Source organism: Scyliorhinus canicula, chromosome 6 (assembly GCF_902713615.1).
Source record: "Scyliorhinus canicula chromosome 6, sScyCan1.1, whole genome shotgun sequence".
Classification (NCBI taxonomy): Eukaryota; Metazoa; Chordata; class Chondrichthyes; order Carcharhiniformes; family Scyliorhinidae; genus Scyliorhinus; species Scyliorhinus canicula.
Window position 1 is genome coordinate 61,636,807 of NC_052151.1, and position 16,109 is coordinate 61,652,915.

A 16,109-nucleotide genomic window follows, 5' to 3' on the forward strand; every position below is an offset into this window, starting at 1 on the left:
GAGGCAAAGTTTAGTTTAGATGTGCGAGGCAGGTTTTTTAAGCATATGGTGGTGAGTGTCTGGAACACGTTGCCAGGGGAGGTTGTGGAAGCAGATACATTAAGTGTTCAAAAGGCATCGTGACAAACACATGGATAGGATGGGTATAGAGAGATACGGCACAAGGAAGTGCTGAGGGCTTTGGCAAAGGTTGGTATCATGACCGGTACAGGCTTGGAGGGCCGAAGGGCCTGTTGTTGTGCTGTATTGTTCTTTGTTAAACAGCACTTGCACAGCCAACCCCACTCAGCTCACAGCCAGCCCCACAATTTGGAGATGCGGAACTGGAGACGCTCCTAGATGCGGTGCCATTCAGTTCATTAAATACCCGGACATTGGATTCACCCAGCACCCGGGAATCACCAGCGGCACCGGCGAGACCTCACCAGAGTGCTGTTTAATACTGGTCTACACATACATGGACCAGGCATAATGGCACCTCAGGAGGTCTTGCAGGCCATTAGAGACCTCCGGGTGGTTGGGGACAGGACAGGGTAGTGCCCTTGCTCTGCCACCCGAGCATTGCTGAGCACAGTGGCAATGCCACCCGGGCACCAGTATGACCTTGAGGGAGGGGATCCTAGGGGCCTTGACAAGATTGAAGGATGAAGGGGAGGTCAATAAACCAGGGCACAGGAAGTTCAGGGATGTTGCTCAAAAGCCCCAGCTCAAAATGACGTCCCTATCTGCAAGCAGCTGTTCCTGCTGCTCGCTCGCAGGAAATCTCTCTAAGTGCAGCCTCAGTACGAAGAAACTCCCCGAGGCCAAAATAAAAGCCAAAGTGCTGTTAATAGTGGGGTGATAGCCGCCAAGAATCACCCCACCAAACATGCCCACTGAATTGCACCCTATATTGTTCTGTGCATTTGTGGAACAGTAGACATTACTGGACTAATTTGTGAATGAAGATATAATCCTCATGATATAAGATGCATTTATACACACTTAAAGTGCTTTGAAGAAATTTTTTTTATTTATTAATTTTACGGGATGTGGGCGTCGCTGGTTAGACCAGCATTTATTGCCCATCCCTAGTTGCCCTTCAGATGGTGGTGGCGAGTTGCCTTCTTCAACCGCTGCAGTCCCTGAAGTGTAGGTACATCTACTGTGCTGTCAGGGAGGGAGTTCCAGAATTTTGCCCCAGCTACAGCAAAGGAATGGCGATATATTTCCAAATGAGGGTGGTGAGTTCCAAGGTATCTGCTGCTCTTGTCTTTGTGGATTGTGGCGGCCGTGGGTTTGGAAGGTGCTGTCGAAGGAACCTTGGCGAGTTACTGCAGTGCATCTTGTAGATGATTGACACGGCTGCCACTGTTGGTCCATGGTGGAGGGTTTGATTGTTTGTGGAAGGGGGAGCAATCAAGCGAGCTGCTTTGTCCTGGGTGTTGTTGGATTTTTACTCATCCAGGCAAGTGGAGAGTATTCCAATACACTCCTGACTTGTGCCTTGTATATGGTGGACAGGCTTTGGGTAGGTCAGGAAGTGTCGCTGTAGAATTTCTAGCCTTTGCCCTGCCCTGGTAGTCACTGTATTAATATGGCCAGTCCAGTTCAGTTTCTGATCAATGATAACCCTAGGATGTTGATTGTGGGGGATTCAGCGTTGGTAATGTCATTGAATGTCATGGGGCTATGGTTATGAGGGGTCTATGGTCCCCTCATTGACTGGCACTTGTGTGGTGCGAATGTAACTTGCCAGTCCAAGCCTGGAAATTTCCAGGTCTTGCTGCATTTGGATATGGACTGCTTCATTATCTGAGGAGTCATGAATGATGCTGAACATTGTTCAGTCAACTGTAAAAATCCCCACTTCTGACCTTATGATGGAGGGCAGGCCATTGATGAAGCAGCTGAAGATGGTTGGGCCTAGGACACTACCCTGAGCAACTCCTGCAGTGATGTTCTGGAGCTGAGATGATTGACCTCCAACCACCACAACCATCATCCTTTGTGCTATGACTCCAACCAGCTGAGTGTTTTCCCCCTGATTCTCATTGACTCCAGTTTAGCTAGGGCTCCTTGATGCCACTGTCGGTCAAATGATGCCTTGACCTCAAGGGCAGTCTCCCTCACCCCACCTCTGGCAAACAGCTCTTTTGTCCATGTTTGAACCAAGATTGTAATGAAGTCAGGAACTGAGTGACTCTGGCGGAACCCAAACTGAGCATCCGTGAACATGTTATTGCTGAATAAGTGCCATTTGAAAGCACTGGTTTTTAAAAAATAAATCTTTCCAATTAAGGGGCAATTTAGGGTGGCCAATCCACCTACCCTGTACATCTTTGGTTCGTGGGGGTGAGATACACGCAGATACGGAGAGAATGTGCAAACTCCACAGAGGCCGTGATCTGGGGCCCGGAGCAATCCGGGGTTCTCGTCGCCATGAGGCAACAGTGCTAACCACTGTGCCACTCTTTGATAGCACTGTTGATGACTCTTCCATCACTTTGCTGATGATGGAAAGTAGACTGATAGGGCGGTAGTTGGCTGTATTGGATTTGTCCTGTTTCTTGTGTACACGACACAACCTGGGCAATTTTCCATACTGCCAGGTATATGCCAGTGTTGTAGCTGTATTGGAACAGCTTGGCTAGAGATGCAGCAAGTTCTGCAGCACGAGTCTTCAGTAATATTGCTGGGATATTGTCAGGGCCCAGTGCCTTTGCATATACTGTGCCTTCAGCCGTTTCTCGATATCACATGGAGTGAATTGTATTGGCTAAATACTGACACCTGTGATGCTGGATACCTCTGGAGGAGACTGAGGTGGATCATCCACTTGGTGATTCTGGCTGAAGATTGTTGCAAATGCCTCAGTCTTTTGTTAGCACATGTGCTGTGCTCCTCCTGCCAGCATTGAGGATGGGGGTATTTGTGGAGCCTCCTCCTCCAGTATGTTGTTTAATTGTCCACCACCATTCACGGCTGGATGTGACAGGACTGCAGAGCTTAGATCTGATGTGTTGGCTATGGAATCGCTTAGCCCTGTCTATTACTTGCTGCTTATACTGTTTGGCTCTGTAGCTCAAGCCTGCACATCAGCTTTCAGGATTGGGTTGGCAGTTTTATTCATCCAAAGCTGGGAAACTGGCACACCGAAGATGCTCTTTCACAATAGAAACTCTTAAAAGTAAAGTTTGATTCACTTGAAGAAGGAACAGTGCTCCGAAAGCTAGTGATTCAAAACAAACCTGTTGGACTTTAACTTGGTGTTGCAAGACTTCTTACTTAAAAGTAAAGGCATAGCGCTTCAGAATGAAGAACTGTCTCGCTGAAGTTGTAGATGTCCCATGATTTCCTTCATTACTGCGTGAAAATGTTTGGAAGGAATCCTCGCTGGAAGTCACAATGACATCGAGTTTTCTTCCGCTTGGTCATTTGACATGGATGTGTGGAGTTTGTTGTAACCCTCTGACTCTTGAGATCATTTTAAGTATCAATCCAACAATACAGCAATCAATTTGACAAGTTTTAGGTCTTGGTGATTTGACACTTTAAGGCTAGCTATAATTTTCAGCATTTAACAATAAACTGTTTCTGAAGTATGTTAAGTGAAACAATTGTAAACCTTGAGATCCAATATTAACCCTGTCTATGCGGCAGGATTAAGGAATTGGATAGTTAAATAGAGGTCGGGCTTTAATGCATTCTGACGTGTACACATCCATCCCTATTTTAATGCAGGGTCTCCAGCAGTTTGGGGGCTGCTTATCTCAGGCAGGCTGGGGTACTGTAAGTATATGAATGTTCAGATCTGAAGAAGTAATTCAGCTACATCCTGTTCGGGATTCTCCGCCCCGCCGCGCCACATTTCTGTTTCACCCCGCCGGCGGGATGCTCCGTTACGCCGGCTGGTCAATGGGGTTTTCCATTGTGGGGCAGCCCCACGCCGTCGGGAAACCCCTGGGCTGCCGGCAAAACAAAACATCCCGCCGGTGGAGAATCCAGGCCCCTGTGTCTGACTTGCCGCCAGACATTGCCTGAAGAGGTCCAGGATAATAACATATTACGGTTTTGTTTTGTTTTGAAGGGTTCCGTTGAGTCTGGAGGAACAATTGTGTTCCCAAGAAATTCATGTAAACAGCCAGCACACAAAAGCTTTCAAATTATCGCATTAAATTGAAAATTATATATTGTGGTAAACAATTCTGCCAGACAGCCTGGGCCTAACAATGGGATTTATCCAGTTTCATAAATATCAGGTAAATATTCTATCTCTGAACTGTTACTTACAAAAAACTGTTCCTTATTTTCCTTACAGAGTAATCAAACAGCGTTGCATCGGGCAGCTGTTGTGGGTAATACTGAAGTCATCTCAGCACTCATTCTTGAGGGGTGTGCTCTCGACCGACAGGACAAGGTAAGGAAAACACATAATTACTTCACAAAAGATATGTAAATGGCCATAGTTTTCTCTTGATAAAGTAATGGTATTTTGGCTGGGATTTTCACTGCGATGGAGAGACTCCACCGTAGAGGATATCCTGGAAATTTCCAAAAATTCAAAGCCCTGTTCCTGAACTCAACACTTCCCACCTTCCCTAGGGTGGGACTGGATTTGGGCTGGGATTTGCACTTGCATGATTGGCAGAGGCAGCTGGCCATTTAAATGACGAGCTGCCTTCTCTGAAGTTGGATTTTTGAAGACAGGAGTGTGGAATCTCCGGCGGAACATGCAGAATAGAACAGGTAAGTGGAGGTCCAAACTTAGTGGATGTTTGGATAACCAGGATAGGGTTCCTGGATACCTTTGGGAGAGGTAAGGCACCCCTCAGAATTGTTAAAAGTGAACATGATTTTGCACTTTTTATGCACAAAATCATTGGAACTGTCAAGTTGTCAAGGAACAGTCCAGCTGTAAAGGAAATTTTAAGGAGCTGTCCAAAACAGTGTCAAGAACTGTCTAGGAACTGTCTAGGAACTGTCAAGAAGTGCCAAGGAACTGTCCAAGGATACTGGGTGAGTTGGCTTGGAGGGATTAAGGGAAACATGTGGGGAGCATGAGTTGGCATGTTTAGTACTGAGATGGCACACATGGTAAGGGGCAATGAGATGAGTAGAGGGACACTCAGTTAGCATAGGGGGTATTGTTCAGAGCACAGGTAATGTTAATCATCAAGGTATTCCAAATCCCAGAAGGGAAACTGCTCTCAACTGTATTTTTGCAATTTGGTGTAATGTGAGTAAAGATATGGAAACCAGTGAATGATGTCCCCGACGTCATTGTGATGATTTTAAATAAAATAAATGTTTATTAAACAATGAAATACACAACAAGAAAATGAACTAGAAATACACCGAACAGCATGGTGGCACAGTGGTTAGTAGGCCACCACGGAACCAGCCCGCCCGGGGATTCTCCGACCTGCTGCCGAGGCGGAGAATCACGGCTATAGTTGCTGTTTTTAAATTGTTTTTTAAAAAAACATATAACCAGAATACATCCCCAATTACTGGATTTCCTTGATGTTTTATGTTATCACGATTTCTTGACAGTATGGGGGTGGGTGAGGGCAAAAGTTGACATAGATTAGCATGAATGGGACACAGGGAGTGTGGAGTGAGGTCTGCAGCAATGTTGTTTGTTTTATAATTTTAATTCATTTAAACACGAGTGCCAAGGCACACAGGCAGGCCTTGCGCCTAGCCAGTCTCTGCTCCCGGCAGCCTGTGCATCCATCCTGGGTCTGGAATGGACTTTAGCCTCCTCCTCCTCCCCCCTGATGGGATGGGTCTTTCTGACGCTTTTGTGGTAAAATTTAGTGTGGGCAGACATGTAAAACTGTCAGAAGTAAATTTTTAGCTGTTTTATATTCTTCCAAATTTTGCACAATTTGTCCAAGATGTCTTGCGCCTCCTGTCTTTCTGGAAGCTTGATGTGGTTTTGTGCAATATAAGATTGGTCAGTCTGATCCCAAACCATATTGAATATGTGTCCATAACGCACAATCCACCTTGGAGGCGGCACGGTGATGCAGTGGTTAGCACTGCTGCCTCACGGCACCGAGGTCCCAGGTTCGATCCAGGCTCTGGGTCACTGTCCGTGTGGAGTTTGCACATTCTCCCCGTGATTACGTGGGTCTCACCCCGACAATCTAAAAGATGTGCATTGGCCACGCTAAATTGCCCCTTAATTGGAAAAAAAGAATTGGGTACTCTAAATTTCAAAGAAACACACAATTCACCAGTAACTGACACTGAATTGAGTGTCCCTCAGAAAGGGCATGGAGATAGTAGACAATACGGGAAATGGATATTCCACATGGCAGACAATTCCATTCCGAGATAGATATAAGAAGAGGAAGCTTCACTTTGTATCTAATCATTTTGTGCCTGAGATGGGAGTGTCACATAGAACATACAATGTAGAAGGAGGCCATTCGGCCCATCAAGTCTGCACTGACCCACCCAAGCCCCACTTCCACCCAATCCCCGTAATCTACCCTATCCCCTCCTAACCTTTTTGGTCACTAAGGGCAATTTATCATGGCCAATCCACCTAACCTGCACATCTTTGGAATGTGGGAGGAAACCGGAGCACCCAGAGAAAACCCAAGCAGACACGGGGAGAACGTGCAGACTCCGCACAGACAGTGACCCAGCAGGGAATCGAACCTGGAACCCTGGTGCTGTGAAGCCACAGTGCTATCCACTTGTGCTACCGTGCTGCCCTGACATTTCCACAAAATTGGCAAACCTCGTTTCTCTTCAAATAAAATAATATTCATAACTCACAAGTGCCAGGCAATCGCCAAAGAGAGCCTAACCACCACTTCTTGACGTTCAATGGAATTGCCATCACCAAGTCCTGGTGGTCACCGTTGACTAAAAACTCAATTAGACCCGATGCATAAATGCCTGTACATCATCTCGGAGTCAAACCTGGAACTCACTAACTTATCGCCAGTGTGGCAGTAACTTTGCCACACAGACATCAATTAGTCAAGGAGGTGGCTCACCATCAAACTCGCAGACGACAAAAGGTGGCCAATAAATGCCAATCTTGCCAGTGTTGTCCACATCCCAAAAATGAATTTTTTTTTAGTAAAAGTATCAAATAGTTTTCACGCCATTGTATTTGTTTTAAAATATTAGAATCGGGTTGGCTGTGAAATGTGCTTGCCAACAAACTACAGCTTGTTCCTTTGTAATTGATCTGTGTCTCCTCAGTGAAGCTGATGCTAAAGCGTTTTCTTTGAAACTTATTTGCATCTTCAGGATGGTAACACTGCTCTGCACGAAGCCTGCTGGCACGGATTCAGTCAATCTGTCAAACTACTGGTCAAGGCAGGAGCAAACGTCCATGCAAAGAATCAGGTTAGAAAGAAGGATTGCATTTTTGGGACATTTTTATTTTTCCAAATTAAAAGGTCCACTGATCTGTGTAATGAATTGTGTATGGATACTTTGGGCAATAGTGTGAATCAGGTAATAGATCAGCAACTGGACTTCAATGGAAATGCAAATTGGGAGATATGTGTAACGGGTGACAGATCCAATGGGGCCCATTTTACATCATTGCCCAAAGTCAACATTATCCCCAGGGCATATCACAGAAGAAATTTCATGAACTTTCCACCTTTTAACAATGCATTGCAGATGATTGGAATTACCTTTGTAAACTGCAGTGCCTTGTGGTTCTTGCAACAACATTTTCCCATGTACTATTTGAAGCAAAAGAAGCTGAAAGATTTTGACCTTAGCGAGGCAGTCATGTTTTCACAACAGGGCTCATTTTCAGAGATACGTGGTTTATGCATTTGCACAAAGACCTGGGCTAAAAGGAAACTTTTCATACCACGTGTACATTTTCCAGGAAATCATGCCCACAGTGCAAAATGTTAATGTTTTATAATAGTAATTATTAAGAAGCAGCATTTTTCTCTTATTAACCTTATTAACAAATTAACCTCTTTATGCAAAAACTTTAATGGCGGTATCTGTATGACTGATTTTTTAAAAAAAATTTAGAGTAAACCCAATTCATTTTTTCCAATTAAGGGGCAATTTAGCGTGTTCAGTCCACCTACCCCGCACATCTTTGGGTTGTGGGGGCGATACCCATGCAGACACGGGGAGAATGTGCAAACTCCACACGGACAGTGACCCAGAGCCGGGATCGAACCTGGGACCACAGCGCCGTGAGACTGCAGTGCTACCACTGTGCCACCGTGCTGTCCCTGTATGACTTTGTTTACCATATTGTTCGATGAATAACGTGTGAATTATAAAGTGTTGAGTCACTCCAAGTTCATTCATAGAATCATAGAATCCCCACAGTGCAGAAGAAGGCCGGTCGGCCCATCGAGTCTGCACCGACCCACCGAGTCTGCACCGACCCACTGAAAGAACACACCTTATCTAGACACACAAACACACACACACACACACACACACCCCACCCCCACCCAATCCCCGTAACCCAGTTAACCCATAACATTTTGGACACTAGGCGACAATTTATCAGGGCCAATCCACAAGCAATTTCACGCATTGTGGGGTAGATGCCAGCATTGGAGCTGTACTGGAACAGCTTGGCTATGGGTGCGGCTTTCTTCAGTACAATTCTTCACGATTGCTGGAATGCTGTCTTTATCCATTCCTTGAAATGACATGGAGTGAATCAAATTGGAAAAAGACTGGCAGGACAATCCCTACCTGGCCAATTACTGCCCCACTAGTCTACTCTTAATCATCAGCAAAGTTATGGAACGTGTCGACAGAGGTATCATTTACTCAGCAGTAACCTGCCCACTGATACACAGTTAGGTTCCAACAGGACCATTCATTTCCTGACCTCATTACAGCCTTAATTCAAACATGGATAAAAGAGCTGAACTCAAGAGGTGAGAGTGGCTGCCCTCCATATCAAGTAGCATTTGAGGAGCCCAAGCAAAGCTGGAGTCAATGGGAACACCACCACTTGAAGTTCCCCTCCAAGTCACACACCACCCTGACTTGGAACTATATCGCCATTCCTTCACTGTGGCTGGGTCAAGATCCTAAAACTCCCTTCCTAACAGCACTGTGGGTCTTCCTGCAACACATGGACTGAATCAGTTCAGGAAAGCAGCCCACCCCCACCATCTCCAGAGCAATTAGGGATGAGCAATAAATGTTGGCCTAGCCAGCGACATGTCATGAATGAACATATTGTTAAAAACTCATGATCAGATATCATTGAATCTTCTTCCATCTCCCTTCTCAGGCAAAGCATCCCAGATCAGAACTCGAGTAAATTTTTTCCCTCATATTGTCTCTCTTTCTTTTGCCAATTGCCTTAAATCTGTGATCTGGTTCCCAACTCCCCCGTATACTGGAAACCATTCTTCTTTACATGATCAAAATATTTCATGATCTTAAACATCTCCTTTTAACTTTCTCTGTTTAAAGGAGAATAATCACAGCTTCTCTCAGCCCTCCACAACATATTTTCTGTACACTGTTAAAGAAAATTGAACAAAAACAGGTAGATAAGTGATGCTCTGTACAAGTTATGATAACAGTGATCATTAAACAATAAGTCCAAATCACATGCATGAGTCCAAAATTCAATAATTATTATGATCGAATGTCTTTCTTGTTGGGTTGGTGAGGTGGTGATGTTGATGGTAGCATTGCTTTGTAAATGCCATCCTTGTCCCTGTGCGTGAGGAACCAAGAAGTGGTCAAATCACTTTGTTGTCTGATTTGGAGTCTTTTCTTCTTCCGATGCTTGTGGTAGCGATGTTGGATGGCATCTGTCCTGAAAGCCAGGTTGCCTGTTGGTAGTGCAGCAAATGTGAATTGGGAAGATGCATCATCCTGCCATGGTCTGACATTGTACTGAGCTGAGCAGTAATAGTGTCCCTCATGGGCAGAGTTGTACCATGTCGTACCAGTTGTAGTTCCATTGGCGTTGTCTTTGTCGTGCTTGTTGTCGACGTTGTTGCCTTTGGTACGCTGCTGGATGTTGTCTTTGATGTCGTTGATGTGTCGGTTGGTTTTGTTATCGTGTTTGCTGCGCTCAAGGACCACACTCTATGGATAATACGAGTCCTTCACACAGTTACTCGTGTCAGCGTCCTTTGTGGCATCTGCTGTCACCTTGAGCGTGGCGTCACTGAGTTTGCGGCACTCCCCATCTGGAGTCATGTCCGGCTTACTTGAATCAGCTTTGGCTTGTTGATTCTCCCCATCTTGAGTCTGGTCTGTTTTGTCTGTGTCAGCATTCTTGCCACTCCCCATCCGGAGTCATTGCAGGTTCACTTGAGTCAGCTGAGGTTTCTTGATGCTCCACGTGAGGAGTCAAAACGTTCAGGAAAGCATTTACTTGTGGAGAGGCTCGAGCAAATGAGGTTTGAAGTAACGTGGCGTCACCGGAGTCACCAGTAGTCTCACTGTGATTGTCAAATGCCTCTGTACACACTAGCTGAGGTCTGTCATGTTGCACATCCTGTATGGGAAGTGGGATGCTGTCGTCACTTGTCTCACATACAGTGGGTAGAGCCTCAGTGTCGTCTTGTCGTTCACTTGAGCTGGGTAGACTGTCAGAGTCTTCTTGTTCACTGGAGCATGGTAGACTGTCATTGTCTGCTGCTGGTTGCTCAGAGGAGGTTGCCAGACCCTCATGGTCTTGTTCATGCAATGACTGCGCTTTGGAGTCTTGCGTTGCTTCTATCATGGAGGCTTGTGACACTGGAGTCACTTTCTGTGTGGAGACGTGCAGTTGTCTCGCTGTGGAGTTTTTCATCGCTTTCTATCTGGAGGCTAGGACCCCTCGTGGTGCGTGGACCACTCTATGTGGAGTCGGGGACCCTTCGCGGTGCGTGGACCACTCTCTATGTGGAGTCGGGGACCCTTCGTGGTGCGTGGACCACTCTCTGTGTGGCAGCAGGCCGCTCTCTGTGGGCTTGTACCGCTCTCTGTCTCTTGGTGTCAGGCTGCAGCAAAATCCTGCACTCACGAGTCGGGATGTCATATATGCTGGGCTGAAGATCTTCAAATCCGAAGAACACATCTGCGTCTGTGTCGGATTCTTCACTGTAGAACACATCTGGTTGCGGTTCGGATTTGGTACTGGGGTCGCCATCTCCAATGATGAAACCTTCGTCTGAGACGTAGTCTTCTCGGACCATATCATCACTTTTTGTGTCGGAGCTGGCATTGGGCTCGTGATGTCCAAAGAAGAAATCAAGGTCGGAGTCGTAGTCTTCAAAGACTGTATCATCTCTTTGGGCAGTGCTAACTGCTTGTTGCAGGGTTCTACGGAGGTTACTTTCAGCTACTGGTTGAATTTCAGGCATTGTGCTGTCGTTCCAGGTGAAAGAATCAGGTTTTACGGCTTTAAATTTTCTTTGTGTTTTTGGACATTCCCCTTTAAGTGGGCGTGGCCTGGGGCCTCTGACGTCGCGAAGCGTGTGACGTAGGTCATAGGAAGCGATTGGGCATGCTCAGATTGCTATTCCTTTACTTGGGGCCTTTTTCTCAACTGCGCAGGTGCAGCACCTTTACCAAGATGGCCGCCGATCAAAATTGTCGTTCTCTGCTCCAGGACCTTGGCCTCGTGGTGAGTACTGGCGCCTCTCTTACTGTTTTCTGTTGGTTTGTTTGTGTTTTCCTCGCAGTATTGTTTAAATTTGTCCAGGACTGCCTGGAAGTCGCTCATGTTTTGCTCTTTGGAGAACTTGAATGTTTTGAAGATTTCTTCTGCTCTGGCACCGGCGATGGTGAGCAGAAGCTCTGTCTTTTCAGCATCGGCTACATCTTGTTGGTCGGCTGCTACCAGGAAGATCTCAAACCTTTGCCTGAATGCACGCCAGTTTTCACTGAGATTGCCGTGGCACCTGAGCCGCTGTGGACCCGGAATCTCGATCATCTTGCCTGGGTGTTGTTGCTGGTTGTCACTGTTTGCTGAGTTGTAACTATATGGATTGAAACAGTCACTCACTGGTACCATGTCTTGTTATGCTCTTGACGTAGCATAAGCTGCTTCCTTGATGTGCACTCTGACAAAGGAAGGTTCAGACTTGGAGATAGCTTTAACACATTTATTAAGCTATTAACAATTCTCCTACTTGGATTCGACTCTACTGTTAATCCTTCTATAGCTACTCAGACTGACGAACCAGTCTGCTACAATCTACGTGGTGGGTGTGATGTTCAATCAATCCTGTGTCTGTACTCACTTGAGTGTCTCCACTGTGTGGTGAATGTAATATATATATATATGATAATTCACACTGTCTTTGTAAAGCGCAGTAGCGCTATCCTACCACTAGGGGGAGTAGCTCTGGGAGTACTCAGGAACTTGTACTGGGATGAAATGAAAATCGCTTATTGTCACGAGTAGGCTTCAATGAAGTTACTGTGAAAAGCCCCTAGTCGCCACATTCCGGCGCCTGTCCGGGGAGGCTGGTACAGGATCCACCCTTGGCTCCGCCCACGACTCCTCTCCCTAGTGCTGCTGTATAAATACCCTTGTCCAGAGTCAGCCTGAGTTCACTAAGAGTTCATCAACGGGTAACAGGTTGGCTCTGAAGTAATTCGATTAAAGCCTAGATTCATATCGGAAACACGTGTCTGGTGAATTGATGGTTCCATCACACTGGAAAGAGGAAGATCATGTGTGCTGTGTCCTTTATATATGGGTTGGTGTAATGCCCCCCTGTGGCAGTGTCACCTCTGTGTATATCGTGAATGCCCATTGGTCGTGTCCTATTTTACTGACCTATTGGTTGAGTGTCTGTGTGTCATGTCTCTGGTGCTCCCTCTAGTGTCTATCTAGTCTACGTGTACTTACATAAACCCCATGTGTATTTACAGTGATGCGTATCACCACACTGGTATCATCCTGATAAATATCTTTTGTACCCTCTCCCTTAACATCCTTCTGAAAATGCGGCCATAATACTTCAGCTAGGGCGTAACCAACGATTCAGGAAGGCTTAACATAACTTCTATGCTTTTGTACTCGATGCCTCTATTAATGAAGCTAAGGATCTATATATATTTTAATGATCTTCTCAACTTGGCTGTCAAAGTTTTCTTGCACCCCCTATAATGAAAGATTAACTGCCAAGGACTGGAGGCACATTTTAATACCAGGTCTTCCCTTTGTTTCTGTATATTCGGAACACTCTTGTTGAACATATACAGTTCTATTTTCTGATGTTAAGTCATTGTGATCCCTCTGTTGTCTGAAATCAACATTTTAACGTTGTTGATATATTTTAAAATCATTGCAGTGGAGAACAGAAACTTATTTCTTCTTCCTTTTCTCCGCATGAACTAACCACTAACCGCTACAGCCAGTCGGGAAAATGAATTGACATGTTTATGGGGTCTTGTCTGCCCCAGTCTCTAATAGAATGTCTTGGAATATGTACGAGGAGGTTGGGGTACAGTGTGGCTTCTGCTCGCTTCTTGAGGGGAAGTATCTCACCACAGTGAAGTGCCACCGAATGATTGTATGGCTGAAATTGATACATAGGGATTTAGTATGAAAGCCTTTCATGATTAAACAAATTGACAATCTTCTTCACACAAAATAGCAATTGATCAGTCCTGCTGCTTGTGTCTCCCTTAAGGCAGGAAACATAGCGCTCCACTTGGCCTGTCAGAATGGCCATTCCCAGACTTCTCGTGTACTATTGCTAGGAGGGTCCAGACCTGACATTAAGAACAGTGTAAGTGAGGATCTATCTTTTATATTTTTGATATTCAGAATAATTTTTTCAAACAAAAAGGTGCCTTGCTTGTCTCCAATGTTTTGTATTCAGCATGACTTGGAGTTAGAATGTTTCTGTTTTGCAGATGGGTGACACATGTTTGCACATTGCTACTCGTTACAACCATGTGACTATTATTAGAATCCTCCTGAGTGCGTTCTGTTCTGTCAGTGAGAAGAACCAGGTCAGTGCATGAAAGATTGTCCTCTATACTCTATACTGTGGGGGGGGGGGGGGGGGGGGGAAGGGTGGGAGGGTATTTAGCCACCCCAACAAGGGTGGACACAGAGGCAGGCAGGCGTGGAATTTAGCATTGCCAGTCAGTGTGCCCTGGTTCCATCCCAGCCCTGGGCTATTTTCTTGGGAGGCGGGATTGTGGAGTGAGTGTGGAGGGCAGCAAGCCGGGTTGCCAATTCAACTAGTTAAAGGCCATTAGGCCTACTGTTGGAAGAATTTTTCAATCGGCCACCAGGTCCTTGGTGTGGTCAGGAAACAAATAGTTGCCTGGAAACGGCCTCTAGGTGGCACACTTGAGGCCAGCGCTCTTCAGACCGAAAGGACCTCACTGCTAGGCCTGGCTTCAGCAGCAGTCACAAGCTGTCCTGTAGAAATATGCCACAGCCCCCTCCCCATATATCTTAAATAGTTTGACACTAGTATTAAAATAATACAAACCAGAAAATCTATGTTAATGTGTTATATATGGAAAGGGGATGGGAAATATGTGATGCATTTGAAAAAAAATGATAAAAATTTCACCTTCAAAGATTCCTGACCTCATACTTTTATATTGTCCTGTAATAATTATGGTGAGTGCTCAGCAATCTAGCACTCCAAGTCAAATCTAGCGTTTGTAACCAAGAATGTAACCTGGGATGTTTCAGGCAGCAGTATGGCATTTTCCAGTCACGAAAATGAATGCACACCTTTCATTTCCGAGGCTGCCGTACAACTTCGCTCTGAAATTGTTTTATCATGAAATCACCCCTTAAATGTATATTTGTGTAGTATGTTAGATAAAATAAAGTTGCACTGGTACTACTTGTTGAATTTCTCTGACCTCCATTTCATATTTGTTATTTACAAAGTACTGCAGTTAATCTCCTGACTGGTTTCATTCCTGCTTTACTCGTCAATTGTCAAATCTACACTGACCTGAAATGTATTTAGAATTTCTCAAACACCACCCTATGCTAATCAATAGATACCTAGGGTGGAATTCACCCATCTGGGACTAAGTCCCGCGGTGGGGTTGGGACAGTGGGGTGTTTCTTGCCACAGAGGCTGGCAGGAAAACATGCCATATCTTCCTAACACAACGTTATTAATTATGCACCTGGGGGTTTAAAACAGAGATGAGGAGGAAGTTCGTCAGCCACAGGGTGGTGAATCTGTGCAACTCTTTGCCGCAGAAAGCTGTGGAGGCCAAATCACTGAGTGTCTTTAAGACAGCGATAGATAGGTTCTTGATTAATAAGGGGATCAGAGGTTATGGGGAGAAGGCAGGAGAATGGGAATGAGAAAAACATCAAGATTGAATGGCGAAGCAGACATGATGAGCCAAGTGGCCTAATTCTGCTCCTATGTCTTATGGTCTTAAGGTTTAAAGCCATATTCTGGGGAGGGTCTGCATGATGGCACAAGTCCCGCCATCATATCTGGGTACCATTTTGAAAAAACACACATCACAGGCCCACGATTGAAGAAAGAAGATGGGCCTCCTGGGAAAGAAGGTGGATCTCCAGGAGCATTCTTAAGGCCAGACGATGGACTTCCTCAATGACATTGAAGCTGGAAGGTCCACCTGTAGATGCTCCCCCCACCTGTTGCTGAGATGTTCCAGGGACAGGGTGGCTGGCGGCCTCTTTCCTGAACTCTGGTGGCAGCCCCTGGCACTGTGCAGATGTGTTCTGGGTGCTGGCGTCGCAGAGAATGGTGGCGGGAAGATTCCAGTCAGATCTTCATCTACATTCCATTAGCAGGGTACAAACCAGTTTTATACCAGTCTTCAGTAGGTTTGCTGATCCACTGTGATTGGCACCAGTGGAAGATACCACTGGAAATTCACATCGTGAAACTAATTTTTGGACTTCACCCTCATCCTCGCCCACCATTGGACCCACTTACAGGAGCATTGGAGAATTCTGTCCTTCGAATGGTACCTTTATCAATTCAGTCTCATAACTGATGGAGAATGTTATAAAGCTCCATATGCTCTTCTGACCTGATTTCTCCTCACAGGCCGGAGATTCTCCACTCCATATCGCTGCGGCTCTCAACCACAAGAAAATAGCTAGACTGTTATTGGAAGCTGGTGCTGATGGAAATATTGCCAACAATGTAAGTAGGCTTTATGTTATT

At 45.6% G+C, this 16,109-nt stretch overlaps 1 protein-coding gene across 6 annotated transcripts in view; it reads left to right on the forward strand.

Annotated features, from left to right (window-relative positions):
* Positions 1–16,109, forward strand: part of ankrd6b (ankyrin repeat domain 6b) — a 287,955-nt gene that overhangs the window by 225,771 nt on the left and 46,075 nt on the right. For all 6 annotated transcript variants that reach the window (XM_038799352.1, XM_038799357.1, XM_038799354.1 and 3 more), the window contains exons 5-9: positions 4,301–4,399; positions 7,258–7,356; positions 13,608–13,706; positions 13,834–13,932; positions 15,990–16,088. In XM_038799352.1, the coding sequence (XP_038655280.1) occupies positions 4,301–4,399; positions 7,258–7,356; positions 13,608–13,706; positions 13,834–13,932; positions 15,990–16,088 (495 nt within the window). The remainder of the gene's footprint in view (positions 1–4,300; positions 4,400–7,257; positions 7,357–13,607; positions 13,707–13,833; positions 13,933–15,989; positions 16,089–16,109) is intronic.